General features: G+C 36.0%; 2 protein-coding genes across 2 annotated transcripts; one reads left to right on the top strand and one right to left on the bottom strand.

The window, feature by feature from the left end:
• Positions 1 to 1,020: 1,020 nt before the first annotated feature.
• LOC101955014 (olfactory receptor 9G19) lies at positions 1,021 to 1,944 on the bottom strand. Its single transcript, XM_005331687.2, has one exon. It carries the CDS (start codon positions 1,942 to 1,944, stop codon positions 1,021 to 1,023), a length of 924 nt encoding a protein of 307 aa, XP_005331744.2.
• A 16,132-nt stretch (positions 1,945 to 18,076) lies between these two features.
• LOC101974775 (olfactory receptor 2G3) lies at positions 18,077 to 19,012 on the top strand. Its single transcript, XM_005331604.2, has one exon. It carries the CDS (start codon positions 18,077 to 18,079, stop codon positions 19,010 to 19,012), a length of 936 nt encoding a protein of 311 aa, XP_005331661.2.
• Positions 19,013 to 21,724: the final 2,712 nt, after the last annotated feature.

The raw sequence follows: 21,724 nt of genomic DNA, 5'->3' as shown, positions 1-21,724 counted from the left end.
AAATAAATTAAAAAATTTAAAATAACACATTAATATTATTTTACTTTGAAAATACAATCTAAATTAAATGCATTATTATCATGTGTATCCTATTATTTAATCATTAAGTCTTCATTTTTTTTCTGAAAATTTTTCTCTATTGAATAATGGAGGCTTTTAGACTTCTATTCCTCATATTGTTTTATGTAACATATTTAATTTTTATTATAATAACTGTCTTCTGATGATCAAAATAACACTATGTGTCTTCAGATGTTCACCCATATGTAAGAAAGTGAGGTGGAGAGAGTTCTGATGTGGACCTCAGAAATCATCTATGGAACCTTGACTGCTTTTCCTTATAAGAGACATACAGATGAGAAGGATCACACCTGCTGGGAATAATGTTCACTAAGCTATTTATTAGGTACCTCTGGATCATTGTATTAAAGTTTCTGAGTGAAAGAAAGTACCTCTAAAAATGCTTAAGAATCTATTAAGGAAAAGTGAAGAGATGGATGTCATCTAGTTATCAGGAAAATATGAATTATTCACTCAATATACCTATTCCTCTTAGAAAGATATAACTGTATAGATAAGATTCTAACTAGGGAATGAATAGGAGCAAATTATAATTATGCTTACTTAATTATGTCAAAATGAAACCAAATAGTATGTATAACATAATATAATAAATAATAAATAACAAAGAATAATAAAACATTTTGCAGGTCCTAAAGGTATCTTAAGAAAAGTAAGGTCAAGTGTTACATTTTCAAGTTAGAGGAGAACTATTTTGGCTTAGGTTCTTTGTGTTTAAAATATAGTAGCATGAAATTCAATCCAAATACTTACATTTCATGGTTAATTTCATGTCCTGTATTACCATATCTCATATTGGATATTTGACCTACCATATGCCAAGGGTGAAAATCCCATTATTTGCATTGTATTATATCATAAGGGAGCACAAGGGCAGCTCTGCTTGATATACAAATAACTTTATCATCAGTTGAATCTGCTCCTTCATCACAAAGAAAGTCATGATCGTTTGAGCAGTTTATTCAGAGCCTCTTTCACATCCTTATTCCTCAGGCTATAGATCAAGGGGTTCAACATGGGAAACACCACAGTGTAAAAGGTAGAGACAATTTTGTCTGTGTCAAAGGTGTAGCTAGTTTTGGGGCGAGAGTAGATGTAGAGGATGGAGCCATAGTACAGGGTGACAGAGACCAGGTGGGAGGAGCAGGTGGAGAAGGCCTTGAGGCGGCCCTGGGTGGAGCGGATCCTCAAGATGGTGGCAATGATGAAGAGGTAGGAGGCCAGGATGAGCGCTATGGGGGTGATGACATTGGAGCTCAGGAGAAAGTACATCAGAGCTTGGTAGCCTTCCTTCCTGCCACAGGACAGCTTCACCAGGGGAAGCAAGTCACAGAAAAAGTCATCAATGATGTTGTCATTACAGAAGTCAAAGGAAAAGGTTTTCTTGGTGATGACAGAAGAGTTAATAAAGCCACCAAGATATGAGGCTACTACCAAAAATACACATAGTTTTATCGGCATGGCCTGAGAATAAAGCAGTGGCTTTGAGATGGCCACATAGCGGTCATAAGCCATGGCAGCCAGCAGGTAACACTCGGTATAGTCCAGTCCAGCAGAGAAGAAGAACTGAGCCAGGCAGCCAGCAAAGGAGATGCTTTTATCATCAGAGATGCAAGTCATTAGGATCTTTGGAGTGTAGACACAAGACAACCAGAGATCCAGAAAAGACAGATTTCCAATGAAAAAATACATGGGTGTGTGGAGCCTGGAGTCATTACAGATGAGCACTATGAGGGACGTGTTTCCTGCCACAGTCAAAACGTACATGATAAGGAACACCACAAAGAGGACCAGCTGCATCACGGGGTCTCGTGTGAAGCCCAGCAGGATGAACTCTGTCACTGTGTGATTTCCCCTCTGCATGGCTTAGAATGTTTCACATTAGAAGAGTAAAAATGAGAGCCCCACCTGAATCATATTGCTAAAAAAAATGATGCAACAAATGAGCTAAACATGTAACAGTACATTTCTGGTAATTCAAGTCTAGGAAGCAATAATCTAAGTGCCTGTTTAGAAATCGTTTATATTTTGTAGCTAGTTAAACCAAAATTCTAGTGATAGGATGTTTGTTTGTACTCTTTCTCTGCCCTTTTTCCTGACCCCTAGGAAAACACTCAGTTCATGTTCAACTCTTAATGTTGGTTTTAATAAGTAATAATAAATGGACTTATTTCTGAGAAAAAAATATAAAACAATATAAGGTTGCTCCACTTTGCATTTTGCTACTCTTTTTGCATTACAGACTCAATGACCTCACATGACTAAATCCAATAATCATGTTTAAGTCATCATCTGATTTGATCAATCTGCACTTTGCCATACTGCTGGAGAAATGGTCCTTCTCTTGGTGCATTTCTTGGTGTTATTATGAGAGATTTTGAATTTTAGAATGCTTCTAGAACCAATGGTTGGCCCTTCTTATTTTTACCACTGTATTCAGTCCTTGCTGATCTCACCCAGTCCAGTGGTTTTTAATGTCCCTAATATGTGAATGTGTCCAAGTGTCCTATGTCTTTGCCGTGTGTCTTTTCCATATTCTCCAGAAATTTTGATTCAAATAACTATTTAGTGTCTGTTACAGTGTTTTACTGGGCATCACAGAAAAAAAATATGATTGAAAATTCTTCATAACCTTCCTTCTCTTTCAGTCTCCACCATAGAAAATGGCTTTATTCCAACCCAGGGAAAGTGATTTAGTATCATTGTTGGTTGCGGCTAGCTTTAAATCTCTCTTATTGATTAGAGCATCCTCTGGTATCTACTTTTAAATATGTACAGAACCTGGCCAGCTTTTCACAGTCCCATCCTTTCTACCCCATCACTCCCACGGACATTACTGCAGAAGCCTCCTGGCCATCTCTCTGCTTCTATTCTTACCCCACCTGTGGTCTCTCAACTTGGTGGCCAGAGGTCCCATCAGAATGTGATCTTGTCACTTTTCCATTCTAAACTTCTCCATTTATTCAGAGCAAAAGCAAAAATCCTTGCACAGCCATCTACGGTCCATGTGCTCTGGGCCTCTTCTTTGCTCCCAGGACCCACTGTTCTCCTCGCCACCGCTCACTGCACTGCAGCCATGCTATCCCCATGTCTGTGCCCAGAACAGTCAGGATGTGTTCAGTGCCTTCCTAGAAAGCTCTTCCTTGGTTGGGATGCTTCCCCTGTTGTGTCCTCATAGCTGGAACTCTCACCTCTCAGTCCTTACCTGTCTCTAATAGTACTTTCAAGGATCTCCCAAGTCAATGCACTCCCCTCTCATATCTTTTATCTCTTTCCTACCTGATTCTCACCACTCCACTGCCCATTACCCAATATTCATACATCTCACTAATGTAACTACTTTCCCTCCTCTCCAGTAGAAAATGCTTTCTCCGTTTGCAGTTGAAAGAATATATTACTTTAATACATATCTCATGTTAAGTTTTATTTTTATTATGATATTACATGGGTGACCTATTTTAATTTTAATACAAAAGAAGAACAATTTCATGGTGACACAAAATATTCAAAATCATGATCCGTGAAAAACGCAAAGGGTTTGCAATAGAAAAGTTGAAGACTCTGGAATTCAACCTGACTTTTAGCATGTTCTGATTTGAATATGCTTTTGGTCTCATAATCTTAGAAATCTGATCATTTATAAAAATACTAGCCTCCAAATTTTGAACTCTTTACTCTTGGGTCAAGCCTTATCCTTGGTGCTTTACATGTGATATTTCATTTATTCCTCACAGAACACCTCTCTATGTTCAAACATAAATGACAATTATTTTACAGATCATCAGGTTGAGATTTAAGTAAGTAGCCAAAAATTATACAATTACTAAGTGGTGCTTCTTTCTCTGGAGATCTGATACTTCATTAGGAACCCACTCTCTTTCCTTTTGATATCAGCTGAACACTTATGAGTGGGCTCCAGGGTCTCTCTCATGTAGGATTTGACACCTTAACTAAAACCAAGAGTATAAAGCTGAGAGGTTCAGATGTTCACAGGCAAGTTCCTCACACATGTGGTCAATGAAAGTTTCCAGGCTCTGCCCAAATCATCTGCTGGAAGATCTCTATGCCTTTGTCTTAGCTCTAAGCCTGATTATGAGTCCATAAACATTCTAATTTCCCCACCCGGGACAAGCACACTTACCTGATATTCACAGTCACAACCAACATAGGCCCACACTGCAGATCCAGGTGACTTATTCCTGCTCAGTCTCCCCAGTGTATATGATGTCTCACGCACCTCTGGGGTTCATAGTTTAGAACGTCTCTGAAAAAGCAATTAACTGAAGAGTGAATTGACATTAGCTTGTTCAGAGGAAAAGAAGAAAATGATTTTTTAAATGATGAAGATAATGATGATGATGATGATATTGAAAAATCTGATTTTGGTAAAATCTATACCAAGGAAGTTTTCAATGAATAAAAGCTTCAGTAAATAATCAAGTAACTCTTCTAGTATGTAAAGTAAATCACATTGTAGTCTATCAAATATATACAGAACAATTAATTAGCCTCCCATGAAAATTTAGAAGTATGTGCAAATAGGATTGTGAGCCTAGGGCAATTTAACCACATCATGCATGGTTGTTAGCCAGCAGTGAGGGAAAATCACAAAAGAGTAATCTCTGTATATCTGTCCATTCATGACTACATTGCTTCAGAGGTGAACTTGGCTTATCCTAAGTGTCTATAAAGGTAGCTTTTTGCAACAATTATTCATCCTCACTTCTAAAAATCATTACTCCCTATTGAGGCATAAAATTGTATCATTAGTTTCTGTAACAGTTGTTGGCATATGTGCCGATTTTAACCAAGGTATCACTTGCTAAAAGTAACTTGTCAACTTTCTCCATTATTTAGCATAATAATATTTGTTGAGCATATACTATATGCCAGGTAGTCTGCTGAATGCTTTAAAACAATTATCTCATTTTAACAGTCATAACCTTGTGAAGTAAAATTGGTGACCATTTCTATTTTACAAAAGGTTTCTAAGATACAAGAAGGGTCTATACACACTGTTCTAGTTCACACAGTGTGGACACTGGCAGAGCCATGATTTACAACCATTTCTACCAGTGCTTCTCATCTGTCCACAGTCGGTGTATCTGTCTAGCACTTATTGTGTTCTAGATTCTTTGTCAGGCACTAAGATCAAGAGGTATGAGGCCTGGGGCCTGACTGCAGGAAGGCTGTAGTTTAATACAAGAATCAAAGATTTTTAAATAAATAAATCAATAGGCTGTGATAAAATTTTCATTCCTGATTATGGGAGGCTGGTCAGGATATAGACTCTGCCTCACACATCCTATAGAATATTCTCCACTCTCTAGGAAGGAATTTTGTGTGATGGGAAGAATGAATAAAAAGAAAGAAGTTTGCTGTGCTTGAAGAATAAGAAAAGAGTTACCAGGAGGTAGGAAGATATTCCTTCTGAAGGAAAATAAGCTACTCCCACAAAGCCACAGAAGAAAGAAAGAGAAGGGGTGTAGGAAATGTCATGTTTGGCGGATTGTCTGTAGAAGACAACACTCTTATGGGAACAGTATGAATGATGTGAGAGGAGATAGCAGAGGCTTTCTAATGTCATAGTCAGAGCATTCTGGGTGATACTGGCTTAACCTGAACCAATAGTCAAACACTTGGAACTCCAGGGTCTGTGGCCAAAGGATTGCTGGTGTTAGGGAAATAACCATCACTTCCAAGAGAAGACCTGTGCTGCAGGCCTGTGTGATGAGTGCAGCTTGTCATACGCCCCTGTTGCTATATCACAAACGCAAGGAACCTGAGACCTCCTGGAGAAGGAAATGACCCTCATCACAAAACAATCAGTGGGTGGAGCTGAGGCTAAAACTGAGTGCTTCTAACCCTGCACTGGATTCTTTCTCCCACACCAATGCCTCCTTAGCCACCTCCTGCCATGACGTGAATCCTCCTTTGTACAAGGAGGGTTTTTGTGTCTTCGGTCACATCTCCTCCATAGAAAATGCTGAAATCCACAACACAAATACAGCCAAACATGATAGTGCACATTTTTTCATGATGTTTCTCTTGAGCTTTAAACATGAACTCTAGCTTGCAAGTTAAAATTGTGCTTTAAGAAAGGAGTTCTCTTCTAGTTGACCTTACCCACTGCTACCTGACACCTCTGGCAAGCCCCTGTGTCCATCTGTCCTCTGGAGGAAAATAAACTAAAATCACTTAAACTTTTCACAGTTTATTTTAAGCATGAGCGTAGAAAATGTGGGGCTTTTGATATGTTCATAAAAGTTTATTTCTCTAGTAAATGCTTCTCTTTGACTGTTTTTCAGTTTTGTCAGTTGTATAATTTTATTTCCTGTCCTTATCTTTCACTTAAATGGCTCTCCTTCAATGATATAAAAGCTTAGTCTCCACTTTTACTTTTAGTAGTTTCAGAAACTCACATAGAGAGATGGCTAATGAAAATGAGGTGGGATTTTTTTGTTGGTGGTGGTTTTTTTCGTTGTTATTCTTTGTTTTTTTTTTTTTTAGCTCATGTCCTATAACAGAATGTAAAAGAACACTGAATTACTGTAAGACTGAAAAGCAAATCTTCTCTGTCATTAATTATATCCAAATCATGCAACTTACCAAAATTTCAGCAGGAACTTATTCTAACATTCCAATGTCCAAGTCAGCTATTTCCAAAATTATTTACAAAAATTATTAGATCCCCAGTGCTTTATATGCATGGAATTCCTCATGGCTTTGTAGCTTGGGGAAATGGTACATGAAGCAATTTTAAAAATTGCTTAGAAAAAAAATATACTTAGAAAAAAATTAGTTCAACCTCAATTTATAAGACTCAGGTTAGGTTTAGAGATTGTAATCCCCAGTGATGCATATAGCCAGACATAATTTTTTTTTTGTTTTTGTACTGGGTTTTACTGAACTGAAATGCATATGTGTATGTATGTATATAAAGCATATGTATCTATGCATGCATATTTGCATATGTATAAGTGCAAGGTTTCTCAGACTGCTGTAAGGCTGCTAGATTTCTTCTTTTTCCACCTAGAGATCAATGCCATGCTTTTTTATTCTGGTCTCTTATCTATAAACCAACCTCTACAAACTCTACCCAACCAACTTGAACAAATCATGGAAAAATCTACAGGAGCAAAGAGACTGCAGTGAGAATCCTCATCCCCCCAAAGCTCTTTCTTTCAGGGTCACTGATACTCACTTTCATTCTGGATCAAGTTCCGTGATCATTCACAGGACCACCAGTGATATCTTGACATGAAGTATGGGTGGACAGCAAGGCTGTGAAATGTCAATCGATTATAGCATTGATTATGATCAGTACAATATTGATTCTAAAATATTGGATTACCATTAGATCATTCTAATATTGGTTATAGAGTTATGTAAAACTATTAATGATTTCAATTGATAAAATTCCACTTGGAAAAATCGTATTACAGTTTCAAAGAAGTTTCTTATTTCTTATATTTCTTTAGGAAGTAAAGAAAACCAGTGTTTGATTACAAGGATTACAGAAAAAGCAGTATCAATAAAGTGCTAAACCTTGCCAAAGATTCTATGGTGAGCTTAAAGAATTGATGAAAGAGACCCTCATTGTTATAAAAAACTACATATAAGAGGTTGTGAGGGGAATTGGAAAAAAAAAAACAAGGAGAGAAACGAATTACAGTAGATGGGATAGAAAGAGAAGATGGTGGGGGGAGGGGGGATAGTAGAGGATAGGAAAGGTAGCAGAATACAACGGTTACTTGTATGGCATTATGTAAAAATGTGTATGTGTAACCGATGTGATTCTGCAATCTGTATTTGGGGTAAAAATGGGAGTTCATAACTCACTTGAAACTAATGTTTGAAATATGATATGTCAAGAGCTTTGTAATGTTTTGAACAACCAATAAAAAAAGAATTGATGAAGGGAAGATTTGGGTGTGCAGTTGTTGTGTATCCAAGAAAAACCCTTGCCTATAGAAGTAGGACCTGATTCCCACCCACTCCTGCTCCTCCAGAGGAACCTAGCTTTTCTTTCGAGAAAAGTCTTTAATGATCATATTAGGTAGGGAGCTAACTCATAAGCTCAAGTGAATTTCCTCAGCATTTCCACATTGCCTCCATGGTGAAAGTTAAATCTCACTACTCCAGATGAAGAAATCTAAGATTTGGCTTAAAGACACAGTGTAATGAAAGATCTATTTGAGTTCCTCATGGATTATAGATGTTAGAGCTTTATCAGATGTATGATGTATGGTTTGCAAATCTTTTTCTGTTTGGTTAGTTGGTTGATTTTATTTATTTATTTATTTATTTATTTGTTTGTTTGTTTGTTTGTTTATTTATTTATTTATTTTTAGGGTATGTATTATCTCTTACTCTATTCCATTATCAGGATGGAACTTTTTAGTTTGATGCAATCTCATTTGTCTATTTGGGCTTTTATTGGCCATTGGAACCTTACCCAAGAAATCATTGCTCAGACAAATGTGAATATTTCCCCTTATTTTTCTTCTAGTAGATTTACAGTGTCAAGCGCTATCTTTAAGTCTCCTATTCATTTTTTGAGTTGCTTTTTGTATGGAACATTGATCTGGGAGAAAACATTTCACCCTTGTTTTTCTGAGTCTGACTTATTTTACTTAGCATGATGTCCCCCAGTTTCATCTGTTTTCCAGCAAACCCTGTAACTTAAAAGGCCAAATTTCATTCTTCTTCACGTGGATATTCAGTTTTCTTTATACCATTTTGAAGAGACTGTCTATTCTACATTGTGAATTCCTGGCACCTTTGTGGCAATCAAATGGATTATAAATATTTGGACTTGTATTTGGGATTTCTATCCTGTTCAGGTGTCTAGACTTATAAAACTATTATGTTGCTTCAATTAAAATATTTATAATGTATTTGAAATCATGGAATATGATGCTCCAAAATTTGTAACTTTTGCTTACAATTACTTTGGCTATAGGCATTTTCTGGCTCCATGTAAATTTTCTATTTATTTGTAAAGTAACATTGGAATTTTTATACACATTCTATCTTTACAAAATTTGGGGTGCTATGAACATTTTAATAATGTTATTTTTTTCCAATTCATGGACATGGGATAACTATTGCATCAATATTTTATAATTTTTAATGTATGTATATATTTAAGGTTCTTGATTAAATTTATTTCTAAGTACTTTTTGATGCTAGCATAAATGAAATTGTTTTCTTCATTTCATTTTTGGATAGTTCATTATTAGTATGTAAAAATGCTGCTGCTTTTTCTATTGATTGTGTAACCTGCAACTTTACTGATTTTTAAAGTCTGTTTTAAGGACCTGCTAAAGTCCTTAGGGTTTTCTATATATAACCTCCTACCATCAGCCAAAGGACAACTTGACTTTATTTCCTCTATGGGTTCCCCCCACCCATTTTTGTTTATTTACTTATTTTTTCTCATTGTTCTGGAGAGAAATTCCTGTCCTATGTTGAGTATAGTAATGAGAGTTTGGGTTTTTGTCTTATTCCCAATTTTAGAGGAAAAGCTTTAACCTTTTCACCATTTAGTATGATGTTAGCTGCAGCTGATCTTGTGAAGCCTTTATTGTGCATAGGTTGATGCCTTTTATACCTATTCTGTAAAGAGTTTTAATCATTCACAATACCTAAGTTATGGTACCAGCCCAGGTACCCATCAGTAGAAGAATGGATAAATAAAATGTGTATATATATATATATATATATATATATATATATATATATATATATATATATACATTGAGTTTTACCCAGCCAGAAAAGAATGAATTATGGCATTTGCTGGTAAATGGATGAAGTGAGAAAACATAATGCTAAGTGAAGACTCAGAAAGTTGAGTCAAATGTTCTTGCTCATATGTTGAAGCTAGAGCAAAATAAGGGAAAAAGTGTGGATCCCATGAAAATAGAAGGGAGATCAGTGGAGCAGAGAAAGGGGATTAAGGGAGAGGGAGGAGGGACAGAAAAAGAGGAAAACTCTGGAATTAAATTGACCAAATTATGCTGTGTGCATATAGGAATATGTCACAGTGAATTTCCCATTTTTGTATAATTATAAAGTACCAATTCAAAACAATAAATATATAGAAGACCAGTAGAGTAGAGGAAGGGTAACAGGGGGAGATGGGAGGGGTGGAAAAGAGGAAGTACTGGGAACCAAAGGGAAGCAAATTATATCCCATATAATCATGATTGTGTCAAAATGAACCCACCATTGTGTATAATTATAATGTGCAATAGAAATATTTTAACACGGAGTTTTATCATGAATAAGTGTTACATTTTTGTCACTTCATAAAATCACGTATCATAGTCACTCATTTACATTTTTAAGCATCCTTGCATCCTTGGGATAAATCCCTCTTGATTGTACTAAATTATCTTTCCAGTGTGCTGTTGACTTCTTTTTTCTTTAATTTATTTATTTGTTCTAATCAGTTATACATGCAGCAGAATGCTCTTTGATTCATTGTACCCAAAGAGAGAATAATTTTTGACTTCTCTGGTTGTACTCAAAGTAGGGTCACACCATTTATGCAATCATACATGTACCTAGGGTAATGATGTCTGTCTTATTCCACCATTTTTCCTACAACTATACTCTCTTCCCTACCTTTGCCCCTCCAAAGTCCCTCCACTCATCTCATACCCCCCATTATGGATTAGCATCCACTTATCAAAGAAAACATTCAGCCTTTGGATTTGGGGATTGACTTATTTTGTTTAACATGATATTTCTGACTCCATCCATTTACTTCCAAATGCCAAAATTTTTATTCACTTTTATTGCTGAGTAATATTGTATATATATAGCACACTTTCTTTATCCATTTACCTATTGAAGGGCATCTAGATTGGTTTCACAGTTTGGCTATTGTGAATTGCACTGCTATGAACATTGACGTGGCTGCATCACTGTAGTATGCTGTTTTTATGTCCTTAGGGTATAGACCAAGGAGTGGGATAGCTGGGTCAAATAATGGTTCCATTCCAAGTTTACTAAGGAATCTCCATAATGCTTTCCAGATTGGCTGCACCAATTTACAGTCCCACCTATAATGTATGAATGTGCCTTTTCTCCCACATCCTCACAAACAATTATGGTTTGTATTCTTGATAGCTATCATTCTAACTGGAATGAGATGAAATCTTAGAGTAGTTTTGATTTGAATTTCATGTTGAGGATATTTGTGTATTAAAGTTCATCAGGAATATGGACCTGTAGTTTTCTTCTAGACACCCTCACCAACTTTGTTGCCATTGTAATTCTGGTTTTATGAAATGAGTTTGGAAGTACTCACCATCTCAATTTATTTTGAAAATAATCAACAGACACATGAAAAAAATGCTCAACAGGGAAATATTACTTAAGACCACAATGGACGGCCATGTCAAACCTGTTAGAATGGTCATTTTCATAAAGAAAAATGATAAGTGTCAGTGAACAGAGAGGGAAAGGCAATCTCTTATATATTATTGGTTGGATCATAAATTATAACAGCCATTTTTAAAAATAAACTAAAGTTCTTTTAAAATATAAAAGTATCATATGATCCAGAAATCCCACTTCTTGCTATAAATCCAAAAATTTGAGGTCAGTATATGGAAGAGATTTACTCATCCCATGTTTATTTGAGCATTATTCATAATTGTCTAGATATGAAAGCAACCTATATATCCATCTATGAATGAATGGAATGGGACATATAGAAACAATGGAATACTGCCCATTCTGAGAAAGGTAAACTGTCATGTACAACAGTGTGGATGAAACTGGGGGACACTATGCTAAGTAAAATAAGCCTTGCACATAAATGCAAATATTCCATGATTTGCAGTACAAAAATGCAAATGCACTGATAGATCAAATCTTACAAAGCAGGTCTCAAAAACAAAGTGAAAGGTTATGACCTGCAGCAGGGGAAAGAGAAAGAATCAGAGAAGGGGAATTGCAAGGGTACCAAATTTTAGTTTAACTGGAAGAATAAGTTTTAGTGATCTGATGCACTTCATGGTTCATAATAATACAGTGTTACCTATTTCAATATTGCTCAGATAACCCATATTATTGCTCCTATTACAGAAATAAGTGAGCTAATGAATGTTAATCGGTTTGATTAAACACTTCTAGAATGTATACATAGATCAAAATATCCATTGTACCTCAAATAAATGCAATCATTATGTAAGAATGAGAAACAACATATAGAAAAGAATAGACTGAAGATCATTAAAGTGTAATGGTATGTTTGAGGTCACATGGCTAGTAAGATGCAGTGCCAGCCTTGTTCCCTTAAAAGCTATTTAGCTGATATGCAGGAAGAAATGAATCCAGAGTTTGCTATGATCAGGGAGAAATCAACAGAAATTTAAAATTTCTTTTAAAAGTATACTAGGATTATAGCCACTTTTAATGCCTGTGAACTCTTCTGGTCCCTGATGCCTGCACTTTAGGTATGGTTATTTCTGTGATGAATTAACCCATTTTCATGATTAAGAGTGTTAAGCAATGCAGAAGGATGAGAATATTCTGTTATTTGTAAAATATTCCATGTTTCAATTATTGAAAACATTCACATTCAGGAAAGGGGATTAGATGGGGAAAGGAACCAACACTTCAGCCAAGAGTCCTTCAGAAAAAAATGCTTAAATTTTAATTATTGTTCTGGGACATAGTCCCTCAAGAATTTAAAATTCAGCCTAAGCCTCAAAAGTAAATTAAAACATTTAGATGATTTAGGGATAGCACAAAATCATCTCTTTTTAAAAGTCTATAAAAGTGTAGTGTTTATAGCAATATCCCACATGTAATTATGGTCAAGGAGATTAATTTTTGACCGTGGAATTGTATTTTTTGTGCACAAATGTCTCCTGATTTGTCTAGAGGACAGATATGAAGCAGATTATTTCCATGTGCTGCGTACGACTTTTCTAGGGTATGTTTTATCTGTGTGCCTATATTTTAAGTAGTTTATTGAAATGCAAAATATTAAAAAATAATGCAAATCAACTGTCATTCAACTAATAGACGTACTGGGATTACTCTGATTTGGGTGCAAAATAAGACTCTACTAAGTGCTCTGGCTTTGAGAAGTTTGTATAGCCTTTCTGATCTTTAATAGTTTCCTGCAGAAAATGGAAATAAACATATCTCAGAGTACCCATGAAGATGAAATTTGCTATGTACAAAATAACTAACAAAACGCCGTCCTTGTATTAGAAAATGATTGTAGATAGCAATTAATGTCATACATTTGGGTGATTTATTTTATGTCCATAGAGAAAGTTTTTGCTGAGGAAAAGCTGATTATTTGCTCCCACTGAAGTCAAATGTTGATGTAGATTATGGGAAGCTGGGCATTCTTGATGACTAAGGTTTGTCTTCCGCTAGGAATCGCCTTCCAGAAGTCTCTACTCTCATATTTTCCTCTTTCTTAAAGGTATTACACAACCAGAATCTCAGTTATTTATTCAAGAGGATATGTAAAACTAACTCCATGCTAAGTGGTAAATTATTATCTATAGTTTTATTTTTAAGCTCTATGACTGATATTTTATCAAGTAATAATTCTTTTTTCAGTATACTTTTCATAATTTTGTGATGAAATCTTTAGAAAGTTGTTCTTAGACTACCTGGTAAATCCTTGTAATAGTCTTGCTTATTTAGGATAATATGATGATGATTTAATCTTTAGTGTTATTAGTCCTTAAACCTTTTCCTTCTTGAAATTTATTTTAATATTAAATTTTGTGGGCTGGGGATGTGGCTCAAGCAGTAGCGCACTTGGGTTGGATCCTCAGCATCACATAAAAATAAAATAAAGATGTTGTGTCCGCCGAGAACTAAAAATTAAATATTGAAAAATTCTCCCCCCCCCCTCTCTCTCTCTCTCTCTCTTTAAAAAAAATTATTTGTTGACGAATTAATGATCCTTGAAGGAACATCATAAATTTTGCAATAGGGCTCTTGTGAATTAAGCAGCTCTCAAAGCCTCTATTGTGATTTGTCAAGTACCACTAGTATCATTAAATCTAAGAATCCTTAGACCCTTACAAAAGGTACATTTGTAGCAAATTGAATTAACCTGGAGTCCCTATATTATTATTAATTATGACTTATAAAGTGTTTACTATATGTCTGGCACTATTTCTGCAATAATCCCAGGAATTAACTGCTGATTTAACACAAGGCAAATGTGGGCTTGAAAAAGTTTACAAACTTGTGCAAATAATCCAGCACAGCATTATAGGGGTCATAACTCATATTCCTGCTGTTCTTGGACATAGACCATGACTTTAACTCCTACACTGAATTGCTTTACCAGATTATCCCTGGAAAATAAATCATTACTAAATACCCAAAACTTCACTGCTATAATAATCATAACTCATATTCCTGCTGTTCTTGGACATAGACCATGACTTTAACTCCTACACTGAATTGCTTTACCAGATTATCCCTGGAAAATAAATCATTACTAAATACCCCAAACTTCACTGCTATAATAGTATAGAGGAATAAAGATTTGATAAAATAAAAATGTCAGTCACAGAGTTTCAACAAAAAAAGCAATAAACAATTTGATTACACGTTAGAGAAAATCATACTTTCAGTACATGTGGTTTATATTAGAAATATTTAAAGAGTTGGGTTTTTTTTCAAATTCTGAACATATGAAGAAACATCAGATTTTTCTCATTTAATTGGAAAGATATCTGGGGTGTTTTTCTGTAATTTTAAGAATTAGTAAAATTTATGTTATACAGTCGAATTTATGTAAAATAGTCAAATTTATGTAACAATATGTTTAAGGTGCTGCATCCACATAATGCTAAATAATCTGATGTAACATGAAAGTTAGCCACACATTGTACCTGCTTGATATGAAGCCACATCAAATGTTTTCCTTTTTTTCTTTTCAAACTGAATTAGATGACTTTTAAGCATGAGGCATTGTTGTTTGGGGTTGGGGGGGATAGACTATTAGGGAGTAAAAGGCTTTGCTTGACAAGTATACTTGTATATTTTGACTAAATCCTAGCTACTGTAAGAACGAAATCATTTATCTGAGCTCAAGACTCGAAAGTAAGAAATAGGGGTTCATGCGAGTTTTAGCAGGCTTGATAGTGCTTACCGTGTGCTTCAGGGTGGGAAACATAAACAAAAATGACAGCATTCCTAGATACTCAAAGTCAACTGGAAAGACAGACTTTTAGGCAGGTAAATGAGATTAGTGCGAGTTCCTAAGAGGCTGTCATGCAGGATTAGTTTATAAAAGAATTAGGAATTTTCCAGGCAGACAAATATGAAGAAGGCATTTGAAATTCAGTGCCTTTGCCCGTGAGGTAAATGGAGGGTGTGCAGTGAGCTAGGTGAATGCTTACTTGATTGAGATGCCTGAACAGAATCTGCAGGTAATTACAAACCACCCAGGTTTCTGAAGCTCCATGTTTAATTTGGTAAGTTTTCTCCAAATTCACCAAATGTTATAATTAATGGGTGTTAAAATTGGTTTCATGAACTGTGTTCATTTCTCCCTCCTCATGAAGAATAAGCAACTCTGTGTGTGCTGATAGGCATGGATTAGAATCGTGCCCTGAAAATCTATAGACAATTGAATACACTCTACTGGATTGTAGCTATAAGGAAACTAAAGATGTTCCTGAGGCAACTGTGCATTCAGAGCATTAAGAGACTATAGTATTTTAAATCTGCAAAATATAGACAGTGTTCAGAAGTTGACCAAAATATATATGTTCCTTTTTATTTGCAGTGTTTCTTCTATATGCTTGCCTACAGAAACAAGATCATTATTTATGATGTGATTATATATATGTTATATATATAACCATATATATGATACAATATATATATATATATACATATATATACATATACACACACATATATATAATACAGATATACTATTACAGGTGGGTTGCAAGTTCTTGTGCATACATTTAGTACTTAATGAACTCAACTCAGAGCATTTAAAGTATTGAAGACTTAGTCTCTGCCATTTGGGGGAGAATTGGCAATAATCCTTGCTCTGTACACTTAACAAGAATCATCTAATGAGCATCATATGGTATTATGATTATCTATGCCTAACTGTCTTAGGTATTCTGCATGCATTATCTCATTTAATTCCTCCATCAAGTCTGTGAGGCGGGTGCTGCTTTTGATCTCATTCTATAGATGAGGAGAATGAGGCACAGACTGGTGGTGAGAATTGTATCTCTCAGTTGTGGAGTCAGGAATGTATCCAAACTGTCCAGTGGCAGAAAAGGTCCTGCTTCATCACTAGTCATGTTCTCCTCTTTGCATGCCATCATGCTATCAATGCAGAAACACTCTGTGAATATTATTTATTGTTATTCTAATCACCTCTTAAAAGCTCACAAATATAAATTATTAGCAACTGAAATTCTTCTGCTGTTTTGGTGAAAACAAGACTGTGATTGACTTCTCTCTTCTTTTTCCAGGTACATCAGTTTTTTTTTTTTAATTCCTGGACTGCATGCTTTAGATAATTTAATTCATCCATACACAAAATTATTTAATGTGAAAATCTTGATTTAAATCAAATTACTTAAAAAATTTCTGAAATAATCGGAGTTGATATCATTTGGAAAAGGACATTGTTCATGAAGTATTCTTTTCCTGACCTGCAACTACTTATTATGTCCTCCTGAGCAAGTTGCCCTAATCCCTCAGTAACCAGTTGGTTTTCTTCACTGCAACTCTCCGTGGGCAGTAAGACCTATGAGAGCATCAAGAACGTCTGCTGGGTTCACTGTGTACACCCAGCATCTGGTACGTGCTAGAACACCAAAAACGTAGTTTTGAAAGGAAGAAAACAAAACTAAAAATAAAGAAAGAAAAAAAAGGAAATGAATCAATGGATCAATGAATGATCAACAGCTGCTTCTTTCTCTTGTGGATGAGCCCACATTTAGGTTTCTTCATTATTCCCTAGCTTTCTATTTCAGCTGCTGGGAACTAGAAAAAAGTTGATGGAACTTATTAATGCTGTGCATGAACTAAGAGCAAATATATACAGGAAGGACCTAAGGAGCTCTCAGTAAATAGACTTAGTACCTTTAACTTGTCTGGATCCTTCCCGCTAATATTTATTTTTTTGACACGACTACTATTAGAGAATTGAATTTCACATAACTGTACTATCAGATTTTGTTATTAGGATTATTAATTACAGATGCTATTTCTGAATGCTTCCTTCGTGTAGACATTGTTTAAAATTCTTTAAACATTTGATGTCATTTAATCTTTAAAATTGTCACAAAATTGGTTGTTATTATTCTGATTTTAATTACAAAGGTACTGTCTCAGAACCCATAGCATGAACGTGGAGAAGATGAGAAATGGCACTGAGTGCATCTAATGTCTGGTTTTGCTCGTGGGCAGTCTTTGTTCTTCTGGTGGTCAGTTTGCCTGAGTCCAAGAAGGTGCCTCAGGGCCACACAGATGCAGCTCAGGCTGCTGTCCTGCGTTTACTTGTCAATCACTGGGACAGCACATGAGGCCATGGCTTTAGTTGTTGTTTCCTTGAATGTTGCAAGTTGCTTCTCTATTTCTAGGTGCAAATAGAAAAGGGAATGAGAAAGTTTTGAAGGATGTGAGATGTGAGTAAGGCTTTGAAGACTGATTAGTGCCTGGAATAATTATGAACAAACAAAAGAAAACTATTTTTTCTAGAATGGCAAGAATATCTGCCAACATCCATGAGACTTGGATTTGATACTCTCATCTCACCAGAATATGGCTTTCAAAACCCAAAGAAAAACTTTCCATTTGTAGTAAACCTCAGGTCCTTAAGTTTCAATCCCAGACTAAGAATTCTCCTTACTTTCTCAAACCTTTCATTTTTAATCTCTGATATATGGGGAATTTAATTTTGTCTTCAGTCACGTTCATGATTCTTTGAAAGCAAGGTGGCCTGAAAAAAAAAATGGATAAAATGAAAACAAACTTCACTGTGACTGAATTTGTGTTCCTAGGACTTTCATCTGAGCCAAAGACACAGCTCATTCTTTTTGTTGTATTCTTGTTCTTCTATTTATTAACAGTGGTTGGGAATATTATCATCATCACCATTATCCAGATAGAACCTCGTCTCCAGACGCCCATGTACTTCTTCCTCACAAATTTGTCCTTTCTAGACATTTGCTACACATCCACCAATGTCCCACAAATGCTATCCAACATGGTGGGGAGAAGGAGGACCATCCCCTTCTCCAGCTGTGCTACACAGATGTACTTCTCTCTCTCCTTTGGAATGATTGAATGTGTTCTCCTTGGTGTCATGGCTTATGACAGATATGTAGCCATTTGTCATCCGCTTCACTATACTGTCATTATGGACCGGAATACCTGTGTCCAGCTGGCAGCCATTTCTTGGTCCAGTAGCTTCCTGAGTTCCATGGTAATCAATGTCCTCACCTTAAGTTTGCCCTACTGTGGGCCCAATGTCCTGAATCACTTTTTCTGCGAGGTGCCTTCTGTCCTGAGGCTGGCTTGCACGGACACCTCGCTCACAGAGCTGGTTGTTTTCATCTTCAGTATTGTCATTGTCTTCATCCCTTTCCTCCTCATTGTTGTTTCCTATGCCCGGATCCTTCTCTCTGTTCTCAGAATGCGCTCAGCCTCTGGGAGGTACAAGGCACTGTCCACCTGTGCCTCCCACCTGACAGTGGTGGCCTTATTCTATGGAACTGCCATCTTCATGTACATGAGACCCCAGTCCAAGTCCTCCAGGGCTGGGGGCAAGGTCATCGCAGTCTTCTACACAGTGGTCACACCCATGCTCAACCCCTTAATCTACAGCCTGAGGAACCAGGATGTGAAAGGAGCTTTGAGAAGAGCAGTTGCAAAACAGAGGACGTGAGAGGCATTAACAAGACCCCAAGTTCAACTGTACTGTAAAATAACTGCCCTCCGAGTATGAAGTGGGAGAATAAAAATGACTTGCTCTGTTAACCTGTGCTCTGTCCTGCAGAAAAGTCACATCAATTCAGTTGTAAATGCAACAGGAAAATAATATTTCCTCCCTGGACTCACAAACACTCTAATGATTTAGCATTACTGCCTTGGTTGAGTGAGTCCTATTTTGTTACTCACTAAAAACTTGTTTCTATAAAACCATAGACTCTCTGAAATTAGTTACTTGAAATCACATCAGCAAGATGAAACATCTGAACTCTGCCCAGAGGTTCCGAATCATTTTGAACCAGGTAAATCTCAATTTTCTATGCAAATGTGGAACCTCAGATTGAGTATTTTCAGTTTCAACATTTCACATCTGTTTGTTTTGTAGTTTCTCGGAAAGCAGGACTCTGTGTGTACTTTCTGGCTTAGACTTGGTATGGATCCTCCACATGCAGCCCTACTTTGCAATAAGTATATTAAAACATTGCTTCACTTTAATTCAATTTAGACTCTATCCTCCCCACAAATCCTAAGCTAGATCCACATCTTCATGTTTCGATGAGACACTCCATGGTTCCCTCTGGCATGTATTCATTCCCCTGTTTGCAATGGATCAAGAAATCTTATTTTATTCATCAGTAGGTTTTTGCTGAACTTAGATTAATTGGATGGACAAAAGCATAACAGTAATTAGAAGCAAATTTGGTCAAATATAAATTAATAGACATAACCTATTTCTTCATAACCTATTTCTGAATGACAATGTAATATAATGTTAAAATAAAAATGACTCCTGTCCTCATGGATACATATATATCCAATTCCTCTGTGTTTATGAATGTTTATACATACATATGATACACACACTGACAGATGGACAGACTTGGATGCCTATATTTCAAAGGGAGTGATTATCAGAGGCAGAACCACAGAGTATCAGGTAGAGCATGTCTCTCTAAGGAGGCTGCACACAGAGACCAGAAGGAGGGTAAGTGGAGGGTAGGAAAGATGAGATTTCTTAGTAGAGGTGGTTATGGCCATACTGTGGAGAAATGAAAGAGTAAGGAGTGAGAAGAAAAGAATCCACTGAGGATAGAGTGGCAGGAGATATGGCAGGGAGGCCCGGCAGCTGCCAGGCCACACAAGGCTGAACTGACTGTGGTAAGCAGCAGGGATGCATTTGTAGTAACACATAGGTATCTGAAGAAGGGTGAGATGACACATGCTGTTTTTGAAAATGTTTTCTAATAACTGAAGTACAAACCATACACACACACACACAAACACACACACACACACACACACACACACATACTTATGTATGTGTATATATGTTTATACACACACACATATATACATGTTATAAATTTGTAAACAGGAATGTGTTCAGGGTTTTAAAGCTTTTCAGTCGGTGGTATCTTTAAATTGAGCTATTCTTGAATTAAGAGTAGTCAAAAATGACTTTAATAATAATTCTATTAATCATATTAATAATAATAATTAACTTTAATGGCATCTGCAACTGACACACTGCTCCATTAGAGATAAGCTGTATCTTATCTTCTTATTTCTTGCTTATTTACAATTGTGAGTAAAAACAACAAAAGTATGTGATTCATCCTTCAATGATATCCATCCCCTAAAAAACAACCACTTCTTCTATCCAAATATAAAAGTCATATGCAGTCAATAAATAACCCAGTACTAGTAGTATAGGTAAAGAAGACAGCATTGGCTAAAAAATTTAAGAATTTGAAGTAAAAAGTAAAAAAGCAAAATCACTAACCAATGGGTCAAATTCATTATACAGTAGTTGCTGTATTTTACTATTGTGGTATACAAATGACTAGATATGCTATATGTTTATTTTGTATATGAAAGATAATTGTAAACACTTTGTTATGGGCCAGGCTATATGGGCAATGACCAAACTTCATTTTACCCTGAGACTTCATATCATGTAAGAAATGATCCTCTCATGGGAAAGCCCCACATCTGTACCCATTAACATTTACCTAGCATAACATTCCTGGAAACACAAAATAGCAATTCTTATACATTGTAAAATTATTCTCTTTGGTTTCCATTTTTCTTGGGCAATGTACCCTGTCAGAGATTGATAGGCTAGACATTAGTAACCGTTATCTAACTTGTACTCAATTAGGGTCATTTTTACCCACTTCCCTTTGCTTGCTTGCTGCTATGCCAACCTGGAAATTCCCCCAGGAAATACTAATGTACCCATTGCATTGTCTTGCTAATTGCCCACTTCAGCTTCTGTACTTGCTTGCTTGCAGCTACCTCAACCCAGGTGTGGTTTTGGCCTTTAAATCCTAAAATGCTCAGGCTCAGGGCTGTTCCTTGCAGTTATGGGTCCTGTGGGGAGCAGTTGCTGGCCAGCCAGCTAAATAAAGACTCTTCAATTTGGACAAAACTGAGACTTGGTGTGCTTTCTGAGTGACCTGCCCCACAACAACTTTTAATAGATTTTTTTTTCTGAATATATTACTTAGATCAAAAAGCAACATCTTAAATTTTCCCAAATATCCTCAAATAAGGCACACATAATAAGTTTACTATTTATAATTTAGAAACCTCATATTAATTTTTAAAAAGAAACACAAAATTTCAAATGATAAATATAATTGGACAATTTTATGAGTAAAAAAAA

Source organism: Ictidomys tridecemlineatus, chromosome 4 (genome assembly GCF_052094955.1).
Source record: "Ictidomys tridecemlineatus isolate mIctTri1 chromosome 4, mIctTri1.hap1, whole genome shotgun sequence".
In the NCBI taxonomy this organism is placed as follows: Eukaryota; Metazoa; Chordata; class Mammalia; order Rodentia; family Sciuridae; genus Ictidomys; species Ictidomys tridecemlineatus.
Note: the sequence above shows the minus strand (reverse complement) of the source record. Positions and strands in the feature narration are given on the sequence as shown.

Bases quoted from the DNA above. Each gene is read 5' to 3' on its own strand.
- LOC101974775 (XM_005331604.2), top strand. From the start codon at position 18,077: ATGGATAAAATGAAAACAAACTTCACTGTGACTGAATTTGTGTTCCTA.
- LOC101955014 (XM_005331687.2), bottom strand. From the start codon at position 1,944: ATGCAGAGGGGAAATCACACAGTGACAGAGTTCATCCTGCTGGGCTTC.